Consider the following 22,741-nt stretch of genomic DNA (forward strand, 5'->3'; position numbering starts at 1 on the left):
GAGTTTTTGGTGGTTATTTGTGGTTATTTCTTTTTATAACTCTTAATAAATGTGATTCTGTTCATTAAAAAAAAAAATATATATATATATATATATTATCACTTATTCACTTATCCCGTCAGAACCAATCGCATCGCAGAACAACTTTCTCTGGTCCGTTAGGGTTTAGGTTAATCCTTTGGGAGCCGTGAAGACATCTATTTGATGCCCATCATCCTACAATTTAAAATTGTGAGTGTTTAACTCTTGATAGTTATTCTCAGAGCTAAATTAATACTCTGGACTTTACCATTAAGGTCCTTACACACCGGGGCGAATTCTTCCTGCGAATAAATAGTTTTTTTTTTAAAACCTTATAAAGTCAATGCAAGCGTCCACATCAGTTTCGCGAAGCGAAAAAGCGTCTTTTAATTATTCGGAACGAGTCCGAATTTTGAGTATATTCGCATATTCGCCGGTGTGTAAGGACCTTTAGGCTTGTAAACACTGCACAATATAATTGTGATCCTCTTACAGTGCTGTGACCTGCCTATACACTGAGGGGATATTATGCAAGGACAGTGTGTGTAATGCATTGTGTAGTTTCCCATGAATGGACCAAGTGTGTGGCGAAAAAATACTCAATTGACTCAACTTATTCACTGCACCGGCTAAACGCGGAAGACGCTATCAAGATATAAAACAGACTGTGTCTCAGACTGCAGATGTCCCTGGTTATTTCAACAGATGCCTTTTAAGTCAATTATGGCCGTCCGTCGTTCTCGTGACGCAAACTGCAGTTGGCCACGCCTACAACCAAAACAACCGCAAGCAACATAGATGGGTTTCCGCGCGACGTCATCACAGAGCAGAGTGCGCAATCTGCGCATGCGCGGGGGAGAACGAACCGGAAGCGCCATTCACTCTATTGTTATTTTCGGGATTTAGATAGGCATAATGCTGCTATTATAGGCATAATAGGCATAATGCTGCTATTATATACAAACAGATCCAACTTCCGACAAATCATTTTTATTGAGTAAAGAAGATATTACAAACTGCATCATTTAATCTACTTTCATTAAACCTGGTGAAGACCATTTATTTTACGGGTAATAGGGTATAGGATATTTTTAGGGTAATAGCGCCCTCTACAGGCTCATCCCGCCACTGCGCGCGCATCATCCTCTCATGTTTACAAACAGGAAACCCATCTATACACCGGCAGTTGTTTCGACAACCAACTACCCAATTACAACACAGCCGTTCCTCCAGGTCATGGGATCAGAACTGCTGACGCAAATATCCGTCCGAGTTATGGGAACGAAACAGCCCAGAGGGAGACACATTTAAAAGGTGGACACAGCGCCAGGAGAACAAAAGTACTCCTCTAAAATCTGAATAAATCTCCCCACGAGTTATGTTTACAAGCACCAGAATGCCACTCAGTATATAGCCTACCTTTAAACCACAGTAAAGAGAATTATAAAAGTGTGGCTCGTAGTCTTATTTGATCTGTGTGCCATGGTTGTTACAGATTTGTATGTTTATGACAAGATGTGTATGTTTACGACAAAAGAAATAAAGAATCCTGTGGATTCCTGCAAGATAATAATGCTGCAATCCATAACTTTGATGTCCTACCCTGGATTCAAACCGGGGTCTCCCACATGAGAGACTAAACACCTACCGCTCAACCAAGAGGCAATCCCTAAACATCTACTGTACCGCTCAACCAAAGTGGAGTTGTTGGTCATATGAGTTTCAGGTAGTACTACTTGACAACTAGTAGGTGTCCTAACTGACACCGAGGTAAAAAAAAAAAAGTCCACCTCACCCGCCGCAGATGTGCTAGTTTAGCATGGTGCTAAAGGTGTCACAGCCTCCTAGAGGAGGCAATTTAAAACGCCGCCTGCTACAACGGGAAATGTTTCATATTTACTCTCTAAATACTATGGCGCCTCATGGGCTAAATGAGGAATTCGACATCAAACCTTTTCTGTAACATGTATACTAGTCGTGTCTTTTAATATTGCTTTGTTGCATTTTTTATGTTTAATGTTCATATGTATCTGACTGTGTGGTCTCTCTGTTTATGGTTCAGGGAGCTTTGTTTATACATTGTGGTAGACTGGTATTTTGTATAGGGTATAGACAAATATTTACTAAAAATGTTTCCCTTTTTCCCGATGGCCACTCAAAAAATAATGGCTATTCTATGTAATTGTCATAGGTCTGTGAGTTAATTTGTGAGTCATAGACTCTCAAATTGGGGTGTTGTCCCCGGGTGCCTGCACTCAGTGATTAGTGTATTCTGCCCTCCTCTTGTCGTCTTATACCCGTCTCCTCACACTTTTCAGTATACATGACGAAGGCCACACCCCGGCCGAAACGTTGTTACACAGACCGCTATATTCATTAAATTGCCGGGAGCATTAAGACGGTGTGCGGACTCTTTTCTTTTGTTCTAGTTTAGCATGAACACACTCTCTCTTACAGATTGGTTCAAATCATGTTTTATTCATTAAAATAAGATTCCAGATTCTAGCTTTAATTCCTCTTATTGAACAGCCCAAGCCCTGGATGTCCCGGTTAGATGCCCCCCCACAATCTCACCTCTAGATAGTGACAGTCCTACCAAAACATCAAGGTACATTCACACCACACTGATTCTTAGGGAGCCAGGGAGAGATATTAAAATATGGAAATGTGTCTATGAATGCAGTTCAATGCAGAAAATGTGTGCTTGGAGCAGCAGGGTGATGCTACGAGCATCCCAGCCAGGTCATGGTAGCCCAGGCAGGCTGGGGGTATAATACCAGGAAAGAACATTCTATATGGAAATGTTCCTCTGAATCAGCATCACTAACACAATATAATATTAAAAAGACTGTGTTAGTAAAAGGCCTGTTTTATTCAAAATGCCACTTGAGAAAAAGTACAAACGTATTGGCTTCAAAAATTGTGCGTCGTTGGTACGTGCAGTACTAATCTAAACTCTGAAATAGGGCTTAAAGGGATATTTCACTTTCAAAAAAACTTTGGGTCATTTTATTGTCTACTCAGGCTTTTGAGAGCCCCCCAGACCGTTTTTAAGTTGCTTGATTCACTATTTAGATATTTGATATTCATCTTATCAGACACGCCCCCTTCCTATACAAACCCATTGTAACTTCAAACTCAATTTTTAACATGTTAGATTCATCAAAAACACCCGTCCTTGGTTCTGGTGACTCACCTGCCCTCCTAATACGTGAGGGGGCCGTGTTTTTTCAATTACTTTTTTATTTTAAATATTTTTTTTGGGAAAAAAAAAAGATTTTTTTTTTTTTTTAAGTAATCGAAAAAACACGGCCCCCTCGCGTATTAGGAGGGCAGGGTGAGTCACCAGAACCAAGGACGGGTGTTTTTGACGAATCTAACATTAAAAAATGGAGTTTGAAGTTATAATGGGTTTGTATAGGAAGGGGGCGTGTCTGATAAGATGAATATCAAATATCTAAATACTGAATCAAGCAACTTAAAAACGGTCTGGGGGGCTCACAAAAGCCTGAGTAGACAATAAAATGACCCAAAGTTTTTTTGAAAGTGAAATATCCCTTTAAGTGTTTAATGGATGTTTTGTATTAACACATCGGGTGCCAAACACGGTAAAAAACGTGTTATCAGTCTTTTTGTTTTTTTTCGTTTTTTCCACAAGTGGGGGCTAGCGCAGCTCTGGAATCACCCACGGTGACTCTGAGAAGGAAGGGACAGCTGGATCACCGTGCCAAAAAACATGGCTCCCCGTCCGCTCCCGTTCCATCTCCTTGATAAACACCTCTGTATCTCCTTAACTTTTTACATTGGGGAAAACGAGTCATTTTCGATGGGCGATTACTCCGTAATGGCGACTCGCGTGAGAGATGTTTTTGTTCCAGGCGTTAGCCAGGACCATCGATCGTCGTGCACGCATCCATTGTTTGCGTGTGGGTGCTCGCAGAGGAGTCCACAGCTATAAACAGCACAGCGTTACAAACGGTGAGATCTCTGGCACTCATCGTAATCTGTTTTAATAAAATGCTGGCACCCGTTGTGTTAATAATTAATATAATAATAATAATAATAATAATAATAATCTGCAGTAAGTAACTAGTAACCAAAGCTGTGTAATAATTGTAGCAGAGCAAAAAATTACATTTGCCTCTGAGATGTAGTGGAGTAAAAGTATTAAGTATCAACAAATCGTTAAACTCATAGAATAATTGCATAAATTATATTTTGAGGATTTTCAGGAAAGAAGAAATTAAAAATTGACTTTTTGACTCAGGCAAAAACAACACACTCAAGTCTATGTTTATCTGCCTTTATTTATATCTGCCTAACTCTACTCTCCTAACACTGCTGATTCATCCTGCCTTATTGCTTATTATGTTCTCAGAATGCTTGTTACATTCAGAAGCATTTCTATCATACGAGGAAGGAAGGTTCTAACATGGAAATGTTCCTCTGAATGGAGAGGAATGGAGAGAATGCCTCCTCCTGACAGGAAGCAGTGAAGGAGTGAGCACAGCGTGGTTTCCTGCTAGAAGAGAAGTCACATAACGTCGCTGTCAGGTGGAAACCTCATATGTCCAAAACGGTTGCTTTTCATGAGATGTAAAAAAGGTTTTAATAAAAAACAACCGTGTTCGAATGGATCCATTGTAGTTATTCTTTAGTCGTGAGTTTTTATTAACACATTCCATGCCAGAGTTTAATCTCATAATGTACTCACCAGTGCCAGCGTTTTATTGTTGTTTTTTAGTTTTTTTCATGTCGCCACAGACCTCGCTAAATAAGTTAAAAGTGCGCGTTTTTTTGGTTCTAAACACACAGCGGATCCGTGAGAAACGGCGAGCGAAAACAGTTTCCAAATCCGTGCCGCCATCTTGAAGCTACAGCCGATCAACGGTAAACAGTGATCAGCGAGGAGAAAAACAACAACCAGAGAAAATCGAGTTTTAAACAGGATCCCAGACAGGAAGCGGATACGATCGAAAAAACCGGAACCCGAATAATTCCGTTTCCGACCGGAAACCGGAAACGGAAATGGATCAAAAAAATTCGGAAAGTGCACCTGGGGCACTTAACATGGGAATCGGCGGTTCGCGTAGATCTACGCGACTGGCACGCTGCGGCTTTAAATAGGTTCGCGTAGATCTACGCGACTGGCATGCAATGTGTTAATACTTTTCATTGGTTTGAAAAAAATTAAAAAAACATAATATTTTTTCGGAAATAGCGAAAACTAGCCGATCTAGAAGCACACAACGCGTCACGATGTGATGCGTTGTGATGCGTTGTGAGCGTTATAGATCGGCTATTTTTGCTGCTTTTGTGTGAAACACTGTCGTGCGACGAAGTAACAGGGCATTAATTCATGGAAAAAGATGAAAAGTTGAAATATGGAGATACAAGGTTTCTGCTCGACACCGACGATATACTGCTGCAATGCATTGTGGGAGGAACAGGGCTGCTTCCTGTAGAGCTGGTTCCCTATATATGGTGTGTGTGTGTGTGTGTGTGTGTGTGTGTGTGTGTGCGCGCGCACGTGCGTGCGTGTGTGTGTGTGTGAAATAAAAAGCCAGAAAAAAGGAATACAGAGAATCAAAGTGTGTGTGTGTGTGTGTGTGTGTGTGTGTGTGTGTGTGTGTGTGTGTGTGTGTGTGTGTGTGTGTGTGTGTGTGTGAAATAAAAAGACAGAAAAAAGGTATACAGAGAATCAAAGTGTGTGTGTGTGTGTGTGTGTGTGTGTGTGTGTGTGTGTGTGTGTGTGTGTGTGTGTGTGTGTGTGTGTGTGTGGCTGTGCGCGCGCATCATATCTATCTCTGGGGGTCGAGATCGATTTTTCTCTGCTTAACAACAGTAACCACGGCAACACTCAAGGCTTTTAAAACAGGACACAGACACATACAGTATACTGTACCTCTCACGCATGCACACACGTGCACGCGCACACACACACACACACAGTTTCCTGACAAAAGACAGAAAAGGGGGGAAATGGAGAGGGTGAGAATGGCACTGATTGTGTCTTGGTTAACCCATTAGGGAACGCATCTGTGTAACCACTTAAACCATTGTTTTATACTCTGGCTATTCAAAAATAGCAGATATACAAGCTCATAGCGCGGCACAGAGTGCCGCGCTATGAGCTTGTAGATCTGCTATTGTTGTGAAAAATCGTGAAAATGTGTGCAAATCTTTGAATATATATATTTTTTTAAAGCAAAACATTTGTAACTCAAATCTTTGCTTCTGTGGGGGGTGGGGGGGCCTGGAACAACATATTTTACAAATGTTCGCTTTAGAAAATATATTTTTAAAGATTTGCAAAATCTTTCAACAAAAATGCAGATCTACAAGCTCATAGCGCTCATAGTTTTTCATGTCAAGAACCCCCAAAATGATGTTTATTTTTGGCTGCCAGGATTTTTCAAAAATAGCAAGATCTACAAGCCCGAGCTTGTAGATCTGCTATTTTTGAATAGCCAAATAAATCTAGAATGACAGAGATGCGTTCCCGGATTGAATGCGTAAAAGACAGATCACAGAGAGAAAGAGAGAGAGAGAGAGAGAGACAGCCAGAGAGACGGCTAGCATACAGGGAGACAGAGCCACAGACAGATAGAGAAGGTAGGGATGCTGTTGTTTCCCCCCCCCCCGATATCCAATAACCAATAATCCCCTGGACGTACAGTATGTTTGTTTGTTTTGCTGCAGTACACCATGGATCTTTACCGTGTGGTGGCTTGTTAAACACTTAAGAGAGAGAGCGAGAGAGAGAGAGAGCACAAGAGATGAACAGAGCCAGACAAAGAGAGTGAGACATAGAGAGAGAAAGAGAAAGCAGCAGGGTTGGAGAGGGCCAGACAGAGAGAGACCGCCAGACAGACCGCCAGACAGACCGCCAGACAGACCACCAGACAGACCGCCAGACAGACCGCCAGACAGACCGCCAGACAGACCACCAGACAGACCACCAGACAGACCACCAGACAGACCACCAGACAGACCGCCAGACAGACCGCCAGACAGACCGCCAGACAGACCGCCAGACAGACCACCAGACAGACCACCAGACAGACCGCCAGACAGACCGCCAGACAGACCACCAGACAGACCACCAGACAGACCACCAGACAGACCACCAGACAGACCACCAGACAGACCACCAGACAGACCACCAGACAGACCACCAGACAGACCACCAGACAGACCACCAGACAGACCACCAGACAGACCACCAGACAGACCACCAGACAGACCACCAGACAGACAGATAGTCAGAGCACAGACAAAGAGAGAGAGAGAGAGAGAGAGAGAGAGAGAGAGAGAGAGAGAGAAAGAGAGGACAAGTGTTTGGCACACAAAGAGAGAGAGACAGAGAGTGACATTTCCCCTCTGAGCCCAGGGGCAAACTTTGCAGGAAGCAGAAATGCTGGGGGGCGGGCGTTCATCATTACAGTCTGCTGGTGAGACAAAGACAGGTTGATGAACAATCCACCACCCCCCCACCCAGCCACCGTCCCCCTTATCTGTTCACCAAGGCACTGCTCCCTCACTCACAAAGAAACATGTTTTTTTGCCGAATGTGTCCAACAATGCAAGACAAAGTCCCCTGATGTCGAGTATTACATGAAAGAATGAAAGAATGAATGAATGAAAGATTGAAAGAATGAAAGAATGAAAGAATGAAAGAATGAAAGAATGAAAGAATATAGGGACATTGCTCCTGTTCAAAAAGGCAGGTTCGGTCGAGTCCACCGCTTCAATCTTTGTACAACAGGCCGCCATGATGAATCACGAATACACACCTGAACGAACACATGGATTTGACATAGAATTCATGTGTAATTAGCCTCTGTGTGTTTAGCCCTACATTCAAGTGGATGTTCATACTGTAACTGAGGCAACTAGAATGCTCTCTTTTATTTTCCCCACAGCAAAGCCACCCCCCCCCCCCCCCCCCAACACGCACACACCTCTTAAGGAACGTAGCTGACAGGCTGTTGTCATTCAGAGACGATGCGCTCTTTGTCGCCCCTTATCTGCCTTCGACAAGCACCAATATTTCACCTTTAGGAAGGCGCGCCCCCCCCCCAACCACCCCCACCCCTTCCCGCTACCCCCAGGTCAGAGATTCAAATGTCACTCTTGACAACGTACACGGGCAATAGGCGGCACGGGGGCTTTACTAAGCGTTACCGAGGCAACCGAGGAAACAGAGGAGGGGATTGTGGAGCAGTTTGCGTGAGGCCCTTGGGCTGGAAAGCACACAGGGATGATGGGGGGGGGGGGGGGAACTAGGGGTTTTTAGGGTTTTTTAGGGGTTTTACGTGCTCAAGAAGGCGTGCTTATACTGTTATACTAACGTGGCAACTCTGCTAGCTCAAGCTGAGGTCTCTACCGTCTCTTTACTGTCATACATAAAGCAATAATTCCCGCAAAGAATAAACTTTAAATCATTTAATCTACATTCGACCCTCCTATCTTCAGCCATAACACAAACATAACCCCTCAAATTTTAGAGTTTGTGTCATTGTAAAATTACAGTGACACTCACATGATGAATTCTGTCTCTATTACAGTCCAGAGCCCTTGTGTCTAGAAAGCTTGTAGATCTGCTATTTTCAGCACAGGACATTGTACGGCTAAGTATACATCTTAAGACACTCTGGATAAGAACTCTAATAGAATGCTTTAAGTCTGTCTCACTGTGTAACTTCTATTCGGTAGTCTTTTTGGTGACATCTATACGGTAGCTCCGTTGTCTGTTGGAGCTGCGATTCCCGAAATTCAGTTTGAAACGAACACATCAAATATATAAATAAACACATTTCCAGTGCATTTCTGATCCCGATGCCTGCGTCATTCTGTGCCGGGGGCAGACACTAAGCGACTAAAAATAGGGTTTAGAGGAGTTGCCATTGTGATTATATCAAAAACAACGTTTATTCAATTGAAAAAGTTACACTACAGTATGACGTTTAAAATTGTAAATGTGTTGTTGTCTTACCGGGCATGATGACGTCAGAGAAGCCCAGTTTCCTGGTGATGGACACGCCCCTGGTGAAGAGAACCATGTATTCTCTCCTCAGCTGCTCTATGTCCCCATGGAGGAGCTGGAGGGACACGGCCAGGCCTAAACACACACACACACACACACACACACACACACACACACACACGTTCTGGTATTAATAATAGGATGGCATTGATTGATTGAATACTTTATTAGAAGTTTGCAGAAAAAAGCACATGAAAGTGCAGTTTAATACAAGGTCAGATAATAGGAATAAAAAAAAAACAAGAAAGCCATTGGCTTGTTTCCATTGGGGTCCTTTGTACTCAATTCATAGTGAGAAGTGGTAGTGGTGTAAAGTAACTCAGTACATTTACTAAAGTTAATTTTTTAGGTATTTTCCAATTTTCAATACTTTTACTTCTACTCCACTACATCTCAGAGGCAAATATTGTACTTTGCAGATATAAGTTATTATATTATGAAAACATACATTAGCCACTTCAGCCCTATTTTATACATAGGCTATTTGAAAATAGCCGATCTACAAGCTCACAACGTGTCGTGATGCGACGCGTTGTGAGCTGGTAGATCTGCTATTTTCAAACATTTTAGTACTTTTACTTTTGGTACGTTAAGTATATTTTGATGCCAATACTTTTGTACTTTTACTCAAGAAATATTTTGAACACAGGCCTTTTACTTGTAACAGAGTATTTTTATATTGTGGTATTGCTACATTTACTTAAGTAAAATATCTGAGTACTTCTTCCACCACTGTAGGATGGACAGACAAGCAAAAAAAAGGAAGGGGCATTGCTGAGGTGCTGACCACGGCGAAAATATACAAATCTAAAGATGAGATCACACACTTACAGAATACCTCAACGGTCCAAACGTCGGTAAGTATATTCTGCATCATGGCTACAAGTGTGTGACCTCATCTATTTTTGTTCTAAGACTAAATATAATAGTAAGTACCAGAGACTAATACATCATCATATTGATCTTATAGTCTCTTATTAATATTGTTCCCTACAGACAGATGTGGCCTGATGTGATGACCTATTGACACTCTGTTTTGAAGTTCTTGGTGGCTATTTTTAACCACATAAACTATCCTACATTTCCTGCTAGTCCACAAAGAGACTGTGGTCCATTCAATGTCCCTCTGTTTCTGTCCTCCTTCAGGGCACCCCGGTCAGCTTGTACAATACATCACTGCGTTCATCTCAAATACTGTGCCGTCCTGTCTTGATCTCTCCGTGAAACCCACCGCAGTCATCAAAGCAAAGTTTCATCATCGCTATGCAAGCTGGCTGCTTGTGTGCATGTCTTAGACTAGAGTGTTAATGGTCTACGCCTCATTTGGCCAAAATGGAAATAGAGATCTTTATAAATACTTCACCGATAACAACCAAAGTGCTTCACAGGAACAACTTGGTGTGACTAAGAGATGCACTGAAATTGAAAAGCTTAAGTTCCAAAGTACAGTTCCAGTAATGTTTTTTTTTCTTTTTATCTTTATCTTTTTATAGTGGTGTGATGTTTTTATGCATGCATAATGTAGCACTTTGAGATTTGTTCAAATGTAAAGTCTATTATTATTATTATTACTATTAATGATTGGTGCTCTCTTTGATGTCATGAAAGAGGTATACCTACTGTAAGATATGCCATTACACTCGCTACGCTGCAAACTACACAAGCAACAAACACACACACACACAGGAATAAAGAGAATGGGGTGGATAGAGAGAGTCCCGCTAGGTTTTTACTGAGCATAGTCTATTTCTCTGTCCTTTCATCTGAAGCATGCACGCACGCACGCACGCACGCACGCACGCATGCACACACACACACTACAATGATCCAAACCAACTTCATTATTATTCCTTCCAGTGTTTGACACTCACAGTGAGTACCTCATGTCCTCAGAAAGAGGGGTGGAAAAGAAGAAAACTTCAGCAGCAACAAGAACAACACAGAGTTGGTGGGTAAGGTTGTCACAATACTTTCTGTCACCCTCTTCTTTCACGCGAGGTCAAAGTAGAACGACCAAACTGCCCTGACCGACAAACACAACCCTGTCCGTCACATCTGGATTTGGCAAATAATGTGTTCATTTAAATGTCCTGTTATGCTGCGTTTCTACATAGCAGTCCAGCACCGCACCGCCTCGCACAAAATATCTCCAGTTTCCATAACACAATATAGGCCCAACTCCTCTAAAATCCACAGTTACGCATAGCAGATTACGGTTATTGGCACTCCTTTGTAAAGTAGAGGAGATCGTTGCTTCTTGCCTATAACAATGCAATGTAAAGTGGACAATAATATTGTCCTGTAAACCAATGCAAATCACCTGTGCAGGCAGTACTCTAGCTATCCTTATGAACCAAATGGACCCTTACAGGTCTGTAAAACCCAGAGTGTAAAATGGAACCAAATGGATGTTGTCAATGAAACAAATTTAAACAAAATCACAGCAAATTGAGTGCAAATCACAGAAGATCCAGTGCAAAATATAGATATAAATAAAAACAAAAGTCGTAGCAAACTATGTACATGTTCTGAAGTCCTGGGTGAGAGTAAATACAGTCCTCACTTTAGTCTACCGTAACATCATGACCACGGCGGCCAATCAGTAGCAAGCAGAGGAAACAACGGCACAAGCAGGCGATGCGGTGCGGGGCTGCTGTGTGGAAACGCAGCATAAGTGCCCCTTACCGGGTCCATTTGGTCCCATTTGCACACTCTCAGAGTTACAAATGGATAAATGAAAGTTAAAAGTTAAGGAACATATAAAACAGAGCAGTGGGTTATTAGGTAAGTCTGGTCCTGTCAGAGACAATGTTTAACAGGCCCTAGAGAATGTCTCGCTATCTGTGCTTTAGTGGCTGTACTTAATATACTTTAATTACTCAATGAAGTAAGGACGTTTTTTATTTTATTTTTTCATCACAATGAAGTAAGACTAGTGATGAAAGATTGTCCTCCACACGGTGTTCTCCAACAAAGTCGGAGAAATGTTACTTTTGCGTCCATGCGCTGGATTTCATATTGAGCGAGAAGCAAAACAAACAACAAACATGTAGCAAATGATTTGATATTGGGAAAAATAATGTTCTACAGGGAGTTTTTTTTTTTTTACATTTGGAGAATGAATCCCATTGTCTTTAATGACTTGAAATCCATCTTTACGTCTGTGAGTAACTAGTTTCAAGTTTCAAGACAACTGTTCCACAATCTTCAAATGCAACATTAGAGTCTGAAAGTACGCCACCTGAAAGCAGCACAAAGGAAGGTCATATATATATATACATATATACATATATATATATATATACACATATACATGTATATATGTACATTTATATATATATACATATACATATACATATACATATACATATACATATACATATACATATACATATACATGTATATATGTATATATTAGGGGTGTGCCGAATTTCACCAAACGATACAATACGATATTCGGCTCACAACTTCGATACGATTTCGATACGATACGCACTTTTTTATTATGAAAATGTATGGTGGAGAAAAAAAGCAAATGCAAACAAATAATTCTGTTTTTGCATTATTCAGACGCAAACTTGTAGCTTTTCAGCTACAATAGCCGTTTTGAATCCAAATAGGGCAATAGTGTGACACCTGACCCGAAAATTTTTTGTCACCCTTTTCACCTCGAGGCTGTTTGCATGCCTGATTATTATTATTGTAAAAAAAAAAATATATATATAGATTCTAGTTTTTTTTTTTTTTTTTTTACAATATTTTTTCCCCCAAAACGATACATATCGTCACGAAAACGTATCACGATATATCGCGGGACGATATATCGGCACACCCCTAGTATATATGTATATGTATATATATATATATATATATATACATACATACATGTATATATATATACATACATGTATATGTGTGTGTATATATATATATATATATATATATATATATATATATATATATATATATATATACATACATACAGTATATGTATATATGTATAAAACAGAGCAGTGTGTTATTAGGTAGCTCTGTTTTTATGCTCAGCAGCAACCTAGATATGCTTACACTAATTTGACTTATGGTAGGGAAAATTGTGAGAGTCTGGACGTCTATTAATTGCCGTCACTAAAGTTCTCCATGGGCTGTAAACACTGGCCCTGACAAGAGCGTTTAGTGAGGTTCACAACCTTAATAACTGACGCACTGGACCACAACTACGTCACATCAACCTAGACTCTTCTCCCTCCTGGGCCCTGCATGGCTCCCAAGGTGTGGAATGACCTCTTCCTCCTCCTCCTCCTCCTCCTCCTCCTTCTCCTCCTCCTCCTCAGACTGCAGACTCACTCCCCATGTTCCACCGCAGCCTGAGAAAACTCACTTCTTCAGACACTACCTCACCCAGTGGTTCTCAAACATTGCCATGTCAAGGACCCCCAAATGAATATCTATTTGGCCCCATCTGCTATACTGTAAGGCAGGGGGTCTTCAACTTTTTTCAGGTCAAGGACCCCTTAACGCATTGAGTGCCAGTTTTTTTTTAAAACAGGGTACAGTCAGTGCCTGGATTTTTAACCATTTTTGAACCTTTTTCAAGTAGTCACAAAATATTTTCAGTGATCACCGTCCTCACGGTGATCCCCTCATTACACACATACAGGTCTCGTACAATCGGGGGGAAAAAAAACATTAGGTAATCCGTTCCATAGTTGCAGCCAGTTGAAAATAGTCAAAAATAGTCAAAAATACATAGTAAAAAAAAAAAGTACACAGGAGCCGAGATACAGGCTTTTGAAGTCATAAGTTAACCAGGAAGTGGATTAAAGTCTAAATCTTCGAAAAATGATATCTCCTGGTGCTGTTTTAATAACACCTCGTTTGGAGTCTCAAAAACGGTCCGGACCGTTTTTGGCACTCAATGTGTTAATTGAGAGACAGATGTACCCCTACTACATACATTATATAATTTTGTTGCAGATAAAACCTTTTAATAGACTTAATAAACAACATTGCTTGCTTGACAGCACTGTAAATGTATGTTATTTTTTGTCTTTACATTATCTTTTCTTTTAAAGGAGTAGTTCACCCCAAAAAAATTACTTATTTTCCATCAATTACACACCCAATGAAGCATTTAATTCATGGAGATGTATTTGTTTTTGTTGCATTCCTAAGCCAATACTTTGATGACCGGCGGAAAGATGCTAATGTATCCGGTAGGAGACTCAAATAGTCTACTTTGAAAAACAAACAAAAAATTCAATGCTTCATGGGGTGTGTAATTGATAGAAAATAAGTCATTTTTGGGGTGAACTACTCCTTTATGTTGGATCCATGTTAATATGTATTTTCCATAGACTGTAAAAAAAATATGGACAAAGGGAACGGGAACGTCACCCATTGGTTGACATCAGCCATAGCTGATCTACAGTTCCCACTTCTTTACAACTGTAAACCTGTGATGTGTAATAAAGTTTATTCTGAATGTCATTCGTCTTTTGTCACTGCTCAAATTGACTACTAGGCTGCATGTGAGCAAAACCACCGTCTCTTGTTGATGAAGTCCCCCCATGTGTGTGTGTGTGTGTGTGTGTGTGTGTGTGTGTGTGTGTGTGTGTGTGTGTGTGTGTGTGTGCATGTGCGTGTGTGTGTGTCTCTCTCTCCGTTACCAAACATCCATTGTTCTTTGCATCTCTCCCTGGCTAATTGGCTATTAATGAGGGCCTTCTGGCACACAGCCAGGTCTGCTCAGGATAACCACACAGCGAGACCACGCACGTGCACACACACGCACACACAATCATTTCAACCACGATGGATAAAAGATCCAAATGGCCACATGCCCACAGAAAGAGATAAATACAGGATTCACACATCCGCGCGCACGCACACACACACACACACACACACACACACACACACACACACACACACACACACACACACACACACACACACACACACACACACACACACACACACACACACACACACACACACACACACACACACCTCTCTAAATATGCACGGACCAACACACATTGCTCTACCTCACTCCACCGCACACCACTCCTCCATTTTAATTATTCTCCTGACAGTACATTATAGTGTAAATTGGGATGTGCATATCTTTCTTTTAATCTTTTCTTCTGACAGTACATTATAATGAATTGAGAGCCTCTTATTATGGTGTATGCTATATGCCATAACTCCTGTATGTGGGGGGGGTGGGGCTTTTATTTATAGTCACAGACTGTAAGAGGAATTGTTTCTACACAATGAACCAGCAATGTATGAAAGCAGACAACCTATGAAACGGACCTTTTTATGTTTTCCCTGTTCTCAAACGCTTACAAGCACACAGTACCTGCCCACTGGGGCCAACAAAAACGTTTCCAGACGAGGTTAAAAGCAAGGCTGGGAAATAAACCAAAAGTATATCTAAACCAACATTTTTAAACTCTGACCAAAAAAAATTCAATATATATATATATTTTTTTAAATAATTGACTGAACCGATTATACTGATTAACCACTTACACTTTGTTGTACAATGGTGGTGCATGGGCCAAAAATGCCAGTCATAGGCTTGTCTATAATGAAATCTAGCAACTATGTATCAGCCTACAATAAGAGACAAAGACATGAAATTGATGAAGATGAAGGAATCCATGAGGTATAGTTTAATGCGAGTCATGTGGGAGGTGCAACTGCGTATCTCCTCCGATACACATTAAATCGCCAGCCGTTTCTTTCTCACCTGACAGAAGATGAGGTTAACCGGGAGTATATGTAACACGTACAGAGGAACATGCTATCAGACCTGCTTCTTGTCAATTTCACGCCCAGCACCCATGCGTGCACCAATCTGTGTCGTAAAATGATGTGTGGTCAGGTGCTTTGCTGGCGTATCGTTATCTTAGGTGGAGTGAAAAACCTTCAGAATGTGATCGCGCCTTAGACCATTTCTGACATCGGTCTAAAGTCTGGTGCAGTAACACAGCATAGAATGTCCATGCTATTTAAAGAGCATTAGAGAGTAGATTATCCTATACAAGTGGGTTCCCAATGCATGCACATATGCTTGCCAAGCAAACCCCATCAAGACTCACAATCAAAATGGTAGAATACATTGATAAGAAACTCAGCAACAAAAACAAATTAATTAAATTATAACATTTTTCAAATACTCCAGTAACAGTTCACCATCAACTTAAATTTTGGGGCTCTGATGCACAGAGCTTGCAGTGTCCCTGTCATGCTTTAATAGGTGGTTTAAATACAGGACCTAACTGTGATACTAAAACATATTTCCCCACTGCGTTACATACAAACTAGCTACTGTATATTTACAAACGTTAAAGTTGTACAATCCAGAATCACAAATAACGATTTTTAGCAACCTCTGCTGGTCACTACCGTCACTGCATACAATTTCCGTAGTCCTCGATTACCCAGAATTCCATTCGTTTTCACCGGAAGCCGGAAGCGTTTCAAAAAGCGATCTTTTAATTGTTTTATACTATCTACGGATCGTTTCTCTTAGCCAGTGGAGCATTAGTTACCATGAGCTGTGCTTTCTTTTTCTGTTCTTTTTCGATCTTCCAATCCTACATTCTCTTAAAATCAGCGTGGGGTTCCTTTTTGTTATTAGCGCGGTAGTTCCTGGCCAGGACGTCGGCCACGACGTCATGACGTTGGCCAGGAACGTCATTTTCCCGGGAAAGTCCCCCCTGTCCACGTTCAATAGAAAATATATAAATAAAAGGCTTCCGGGGGTGAAATTCATGGAGTGGGTGTTGTGAAACTTTTGCCACTCACAAAAGATATACAATTTAACTTTAGTTTTGTTGAAAACGTTACCTAGTATGCCTTTAAAGCATTGAACTAATTTATTATGATCACTTCAATAAAAACACCCAGATAGACTTTGACAACAGCAACCATTTTATGTAGATGCCACATTGCTGGAGTGCAAAACTCATGTTAGACATGCATATTGTGAAGATGTGAGTATTTCACGGTCACCTATGACCAATGTTTCTCTGAAGTTGTTTGGGACTGAGCTTAACGTTTTGCAACTTAACCTAACCTCATCAAGTGCTGCAATTGGGTCATAGGCAGCCTGGAGGATGACAGGTATTTAATGGCTAACTTCCCAGTGTTTGTTTGACTGTGTGTGTGTGTGCGTGTGTGCGTGCGTGCGTGTTTATGTGTCTGACAAACAGACAAAGGGTGGCTGTAAAGTGGACCCTGCTTGGGAATTATTCACTTGCAGTGGAAACAGTGAGTCTCCGATAATCATGTCACTGCATTAATTTGCATATTCTAGTGTCTGCGATGTGTGTGTGTGTGTGTGTGTGTGTGTGTGTGTGTGTGTGTGTGTGTGAGTGTTTGTAAAGCTGCTAAATTAAAGCAAAGTAAATGTGCATGGAAACAGAACGTTGAAAATTATCCTCTTCAAGTTCTGGGAAAAAAACATTCTCCCCACTCATTAACTCTTTGACTGCGGTTGACTCGATAACGCGTCAATTGCTAGTTTGTCCAGTTGGCCGTCGACGCGTTAGACGCGTTGGACGCGCGTTCATTGTTTAATCTCTGATCGCGCTATTCTGCAATGTTTCACTCTAGGATTCGAGTTCCACTTACTTCACCCACACTTGCATCCGGTTTTATGACGCAGATTCCATTTCCGGTTTCCATTTTTTTTCCACGGTCATTTTCGGACAGATTAGGGAAACACACGGTTTTTCACACGGTATAAAATACGAACGGAGAGGTCCACTTCTATAATCTATAGTCTGGGTGACGAACAGTCATCGCCGTCGTGTATCACATCGTACATTTTTGCAATCGGAGAATCTGAGAACACGTCCGGTTTTACGTATTTCACTGTTTGGCTCTGTTGGGGGGGGGGGGGGGGCAGCGAGTCAGCGAGCTGATTAAAGTGTCTATTTGCTGCTCTCTACTGGTGGAACCATCGTATGTGTTCAAAACCGCAGCTAGACAATCTATATGAAAATTAAATAACAAAATAACAACAACAAAAAACACGAAAATCGCTGGCACTTTATGAAAATACTCTGGCAGTCAAAGAGTTAAGGCACACTTGAGCTGCTCTGCCGAACATCAACTAACTTCTAAAATGTAAATAACAACACCCCACAAAAATCTCTCCACAGACCACAATGGTGTCCCCTTTTTCCCCCAAAAATTTTAACACAATTTTGAAAAGGCAGATCTATAAGCTCATAACACACGGCATCACAACATGTTGCAAATAGGGCGTAAGTGGTTACAACTACCAATCATGGCCTGGGCCGCAGTGTGGCGGTCCAGGCACCCCCAACGCTGCAATGCCAGCACTGACAGCGACAGCGTGTCGCGGGTTCGACTCCCGATCCCGACGACCTTGGCTGCGTGTCACCCCCCCCGCCCCCCCCCCCCCCTTCTCTCTCCCCATTTTCCTGTCAGCCTACTGTAATCTATCAATAAAGGCAAAAAGCCCCAAAAACATCTTTAACCCATTGAGACCTGAAGCCGATTCTACATGTCTCCTAAATCTCAACTGTTTTCTGAAAAACGCATGTTTCTATATCAGTGGTGCTCAATCTTTCTCATGTCAAGGACCCCCAAAATTATATGTATTTGGCTGCGGACCCCCATCAAAATATTTTCTTCCAGGGACCCCCAGAAGCAAAGATTTGAGTTAAAAATGTTCGCTTTGAAAATATATATATTCAAAGATTTGCACACATTTTCACAAATTTTCAAAAATAGCAGATCTACAAGCTCGTAGCGCGGCACTCGGTGCCGCGCTATGAGCTTGTATATCTGCTATTTTTGAATAGCCCAAAGTGTAAGATAATGCTTTTTAGCTCAAATCTAAAAATGACACAGTTCCAGGTCTTAATGGGTTAAAGACGGGGTGCCGTGATTTTCAGTGAACCCCCCCCCCCCTAAAACATAATCATCAAGTATTATGGTTAAACTAGGAGGAAGATTTTTTTCAAAAAAGTGTACAGAAATTGTTAAAAAAAAAATTTTTATGTGGACACACCTCCAGTTCATTAAGTATACCTGGTTCTCACCTTAGCACCTCCTCCACCACCTTAGCACCACCCACCTGTCCTAGTCCCTCCTCCTCCTCATGCCCAGACCTGTTGTGTTATGATAATGAGGGGGAGGGCATGTTTTTACTATGTCACTAAAGCGCTGTTTCTCTATTGGCACGTTTGACCCTCAAGGTTAATATAGTCAGAGAAGACATAAAACACCATAAAACCACCACCGGGGGGCTTAATGAAGTTCTATCAACCTCATAGACACATGAAAAACAGAAAAAGTGCAAAAACATGGCACCAGCTCTTTACAAAAAAACTGCTATCATGAAACATGCGTACAGATGCACACGTTTCTGTGGGGGATGTTATATGTAAGAAGCAGTAGCCAGTAGCCACCACTGCTACATACAAAATAATACAAAATAAAGTAAAATAAAATAATAATACTAAAGTCCCAGATTGCAGCTTTAAGCCCCCATCTTCCAGAGCTGAACATTTTCAAATCTGCTGGGAGGGAATAGCACCAAACTTCCACAACATAATAGGGAATCTACCATCTGTGTATGTTCTGTGACTTTCACAGCTAGCATGAATCACGTTATACGCACAATTTGATCTATACGAGTTAACTGTGTAGCATCGAAGAACCCATGAGTAAGCAGGTGCATTATCTGATAGACTACTAGCCACTTAGCGCTTTAAACGTCCATGTGGAAAATGTATCGCCATTTCATGGGAATTTCATTTGAGATAAGAGAACACATGACCAGCTCCGGATGAATACTGTGCCGTTCCCTTGCCTTATTTTGCCGAAATAAAATTGGACTTTCTCTCCTGAATTTACAAGCTCATCTATCCATCTTAAGCACGTTGCATCTCTATTCAAAGGTGAGTCTCTCTCTCTCTCTCCATCTCTATCTCTATATCTCTCTCTCTCAGATGGGAATTCAGGCTTGCATGCTACAGTCTTTTATTGTCGTTCTCATTAACTTGGGAGGCGTTAAGCCATGGCGCCTACTCTAAATGGCTTTGTGTCAGCTGATGTAATTACCACCACATCCCTCCGCTCTCTTCCAAGATTATTTGGGATTGTTTCATATCTCTCCGAGTTGTGTGTCTTCTCCTTCAAGTAATTACGGGTCTTCTTAGTTCAGCGCTGACGCAGGAGATCGCTCTTGAAGATTTCGACAATCTCCATGTCTTTGTTTGTCTTTGCATGTGTGTGTGTGTGTGTGTGTGTGTGTGTGTGTGTGTGTGTGTGTGTGTGTGTGTGTGTGTGTGTGTGTGTGTGTGTGTGTGTGTGTGTGTGCGCGTGTGTGTTGAATGTGCCTCATCCAATTACCACCCCTATCCTGTGTAACGAGCCGCATAGATTATAGAAGAAAAACCGCAGAAGATTTAACTCTGAAGTGGTTGAACTCGGCTAATACACAACAAATTAGACACTTCTGTGAGTAAAACAACAGCCTTCAGCAAAGTTCGTAGCGACAACTTTTTCCAAGAGCAAATTTATGCAAATTGACTCAGCTGCAAACTTTTCGGAGAATCTGGAATGACTTGCCTGAAGTTTGCTGTGCTCTGCTGTTACTGGCAACCAGTGGAAAGACCGGCTTATTGTTGCTCCAAATATTCCACAAATAAGCTCCAAGCTTGGTGGTTCTTTTTTTTGTCATTGTTGTTAGCAAAACGTGTGTAAACTTGCACAAGTTGGAGTCAAGTGAAGTAGAATATTCCACAAATTGACAACTATATTACCTCCTCACTTTGCTTGCTCCATAACCAATTATAGCCCATACTTTGTCAAATGAGGAAGAGTGAAAATAGCTGATCTAAAAGCTCACAACGCTTTGCATCATGACCTTGTGGATAATCTATTTTTATTATTTGCAAAAAATGAAAATGTTTTTGGCTATGATATCATGCCCAAAATAGGGATGCCATGATTGAAAGTTCACATCCTGTGTGTCCAAAATCCACTCTAGAGAGCTGATTGATGTATTTAATGTTGTGCCTGTCCCTCGTGGTTTTTAGGTTGTTGTGTTTAATAGCACATATCTTGTTCTTGGAGCGAAACGCCTAACGGTTCCTTGACATTTTTTCTCTGACCTGGAAAGAACTAGATGTTCAACTTCTCTATCAACCTGTTGCCATGGGAAACTGCTGATGCTTCACATGCAGGTGGCCCCCCATCTCAATGCATATCGTTGCTGTTGGTCAGAATCCTTGTATCTACATATTATTTCAACTTTTTATGTTGTTGTTTCTTCTGTAAATTAATGGCCAACTTTGTTGTATGAGAGAAACAGTATCGAAAATTGCTCACAATGCGTTACATCGAAAGTCATCTAAAAGCTGAAAAGTCAGCTTTTAGATCTGCTATTTTCGCTTATTTGATGATTTTTAAAAGTCAAAGTTAAAGTATGTCTGTGGGTTTTATAAATATGTAATCAATGAAAAGTAACAACAAGAGCTTGTGACTAAATAGTAACTATATTGGACCAGATTTTTTTTGGGACATACAGGGTTTCCAATCGACAGCAACAATATGCAGGGGCTGCCCTCCCATCTCAATGCGGAGACAGCCTTGTGCCAAGATTGATCCGATACCCCCAAATAGGAGCTTCAGTCCAGCATCGTAACGCAAATTGGCTGGAAACTTGCCATTGCCCTTGTCAGCATGACGTTGTGCTGACTAGCTAAGTTTGTCAGTTGCGCCGAATCTGGGTTTTGCATGGCTGAACACTTCAAAACATTTATGTATTTCCAACTGTGTTCAGTGTTCAATCTACGGAAAGAGTCATAGGAATCACTATAGTCTCGTAATTTTAAAGACCTTGGCCAATAAAAGGTCACAAGTTTGAATCAAACGATAGCTAAAACTGCCCATTAACTTGCATTACATGCAATGGTGGAAGATGTTTTTTTTTACTTAGTAAAAGTAGCAATACCACAATGTAGAAACGTAAGAGCCCTGTATTCAAAAAGGCGTTTCAAAATCTTTTGAAAATAGCAGATCTACATTCTCACAATGCATCACAGCTTGTAGATGGGCTGTTTTCAAATAGCCGAAGTATAAAATGGTTAATGTATGTTTTGCAATAATAATCTGAATCCACAAAGCAACTAAGGTTGTCAAATAACTGTAGTATTGTAAAAAAGTACAATATATGCCTCTGAGATGTAGTGGATATAAATATTTTACTCAACAGTATTTGAATAAATGTATTCGGATCTCGGATCTTGTGACCACTGTTCAGTTAAGTCCATGACGTCAGTACTATGACATCAGTCATCGACATGATTAGGGCAAAGTTTCAGCCAATCTGGCGTCCAATGACTTCCACTATAAAAAACGCTTTAAAAAGTCGAATATTTTGGTCGAGATCAGCCTCCTGACAGACCCTCTTCCAGACAGGCTCGAGCCCCTACAGCAGTGGTTTTCAACCCTTTTCACATCAACGCCCATTATTTATTCGGCAGGTTGTACCATTATTTATTCGGCATTTGAGCCACGGACCACCGTTTGATGAGATTTAGCCTCTCAGAAACCAAAACTTTGAATAGTTTGTTATCGTTGGATAATTCCATGCTGTATTGAAGTGGTACG

General features: G+C 41.2%; 1 protein-coding gene across 1 annotated transcript in view; it reads right to left on the minus strand.

The window, feature by feature from the left end:
* The window catches only part of dock4b (dedicator of cytokinesis 4b), a 260,551-nt gene that overhangs the window by 136,491 nt on the left and 101,319 nt on the right, over positions 1-22,741 (minus strand). Inside the window, 1 exon segment of the mRNA XM_080421428.1 lies at positions 9,020-9,145. Within this exon segment, the coding sequence (XP_080277554.1) occupies positions 9,020-9,145 (126 nt within the window).

The sequence above is a fragment of the Gymnoscopelus braueri genome, assembly GCF_963280865.1.
Source record: "Gymnoscopelus braueri genome assembly, chromosome: 23".
NCBI classification, from domain to species: Eukaryota; Metazoa; Chordata; class Actinopteri; order Myctophiformes; family Myctophidae; genus Gymnoscopelus; species Gymnoscopelus braueri.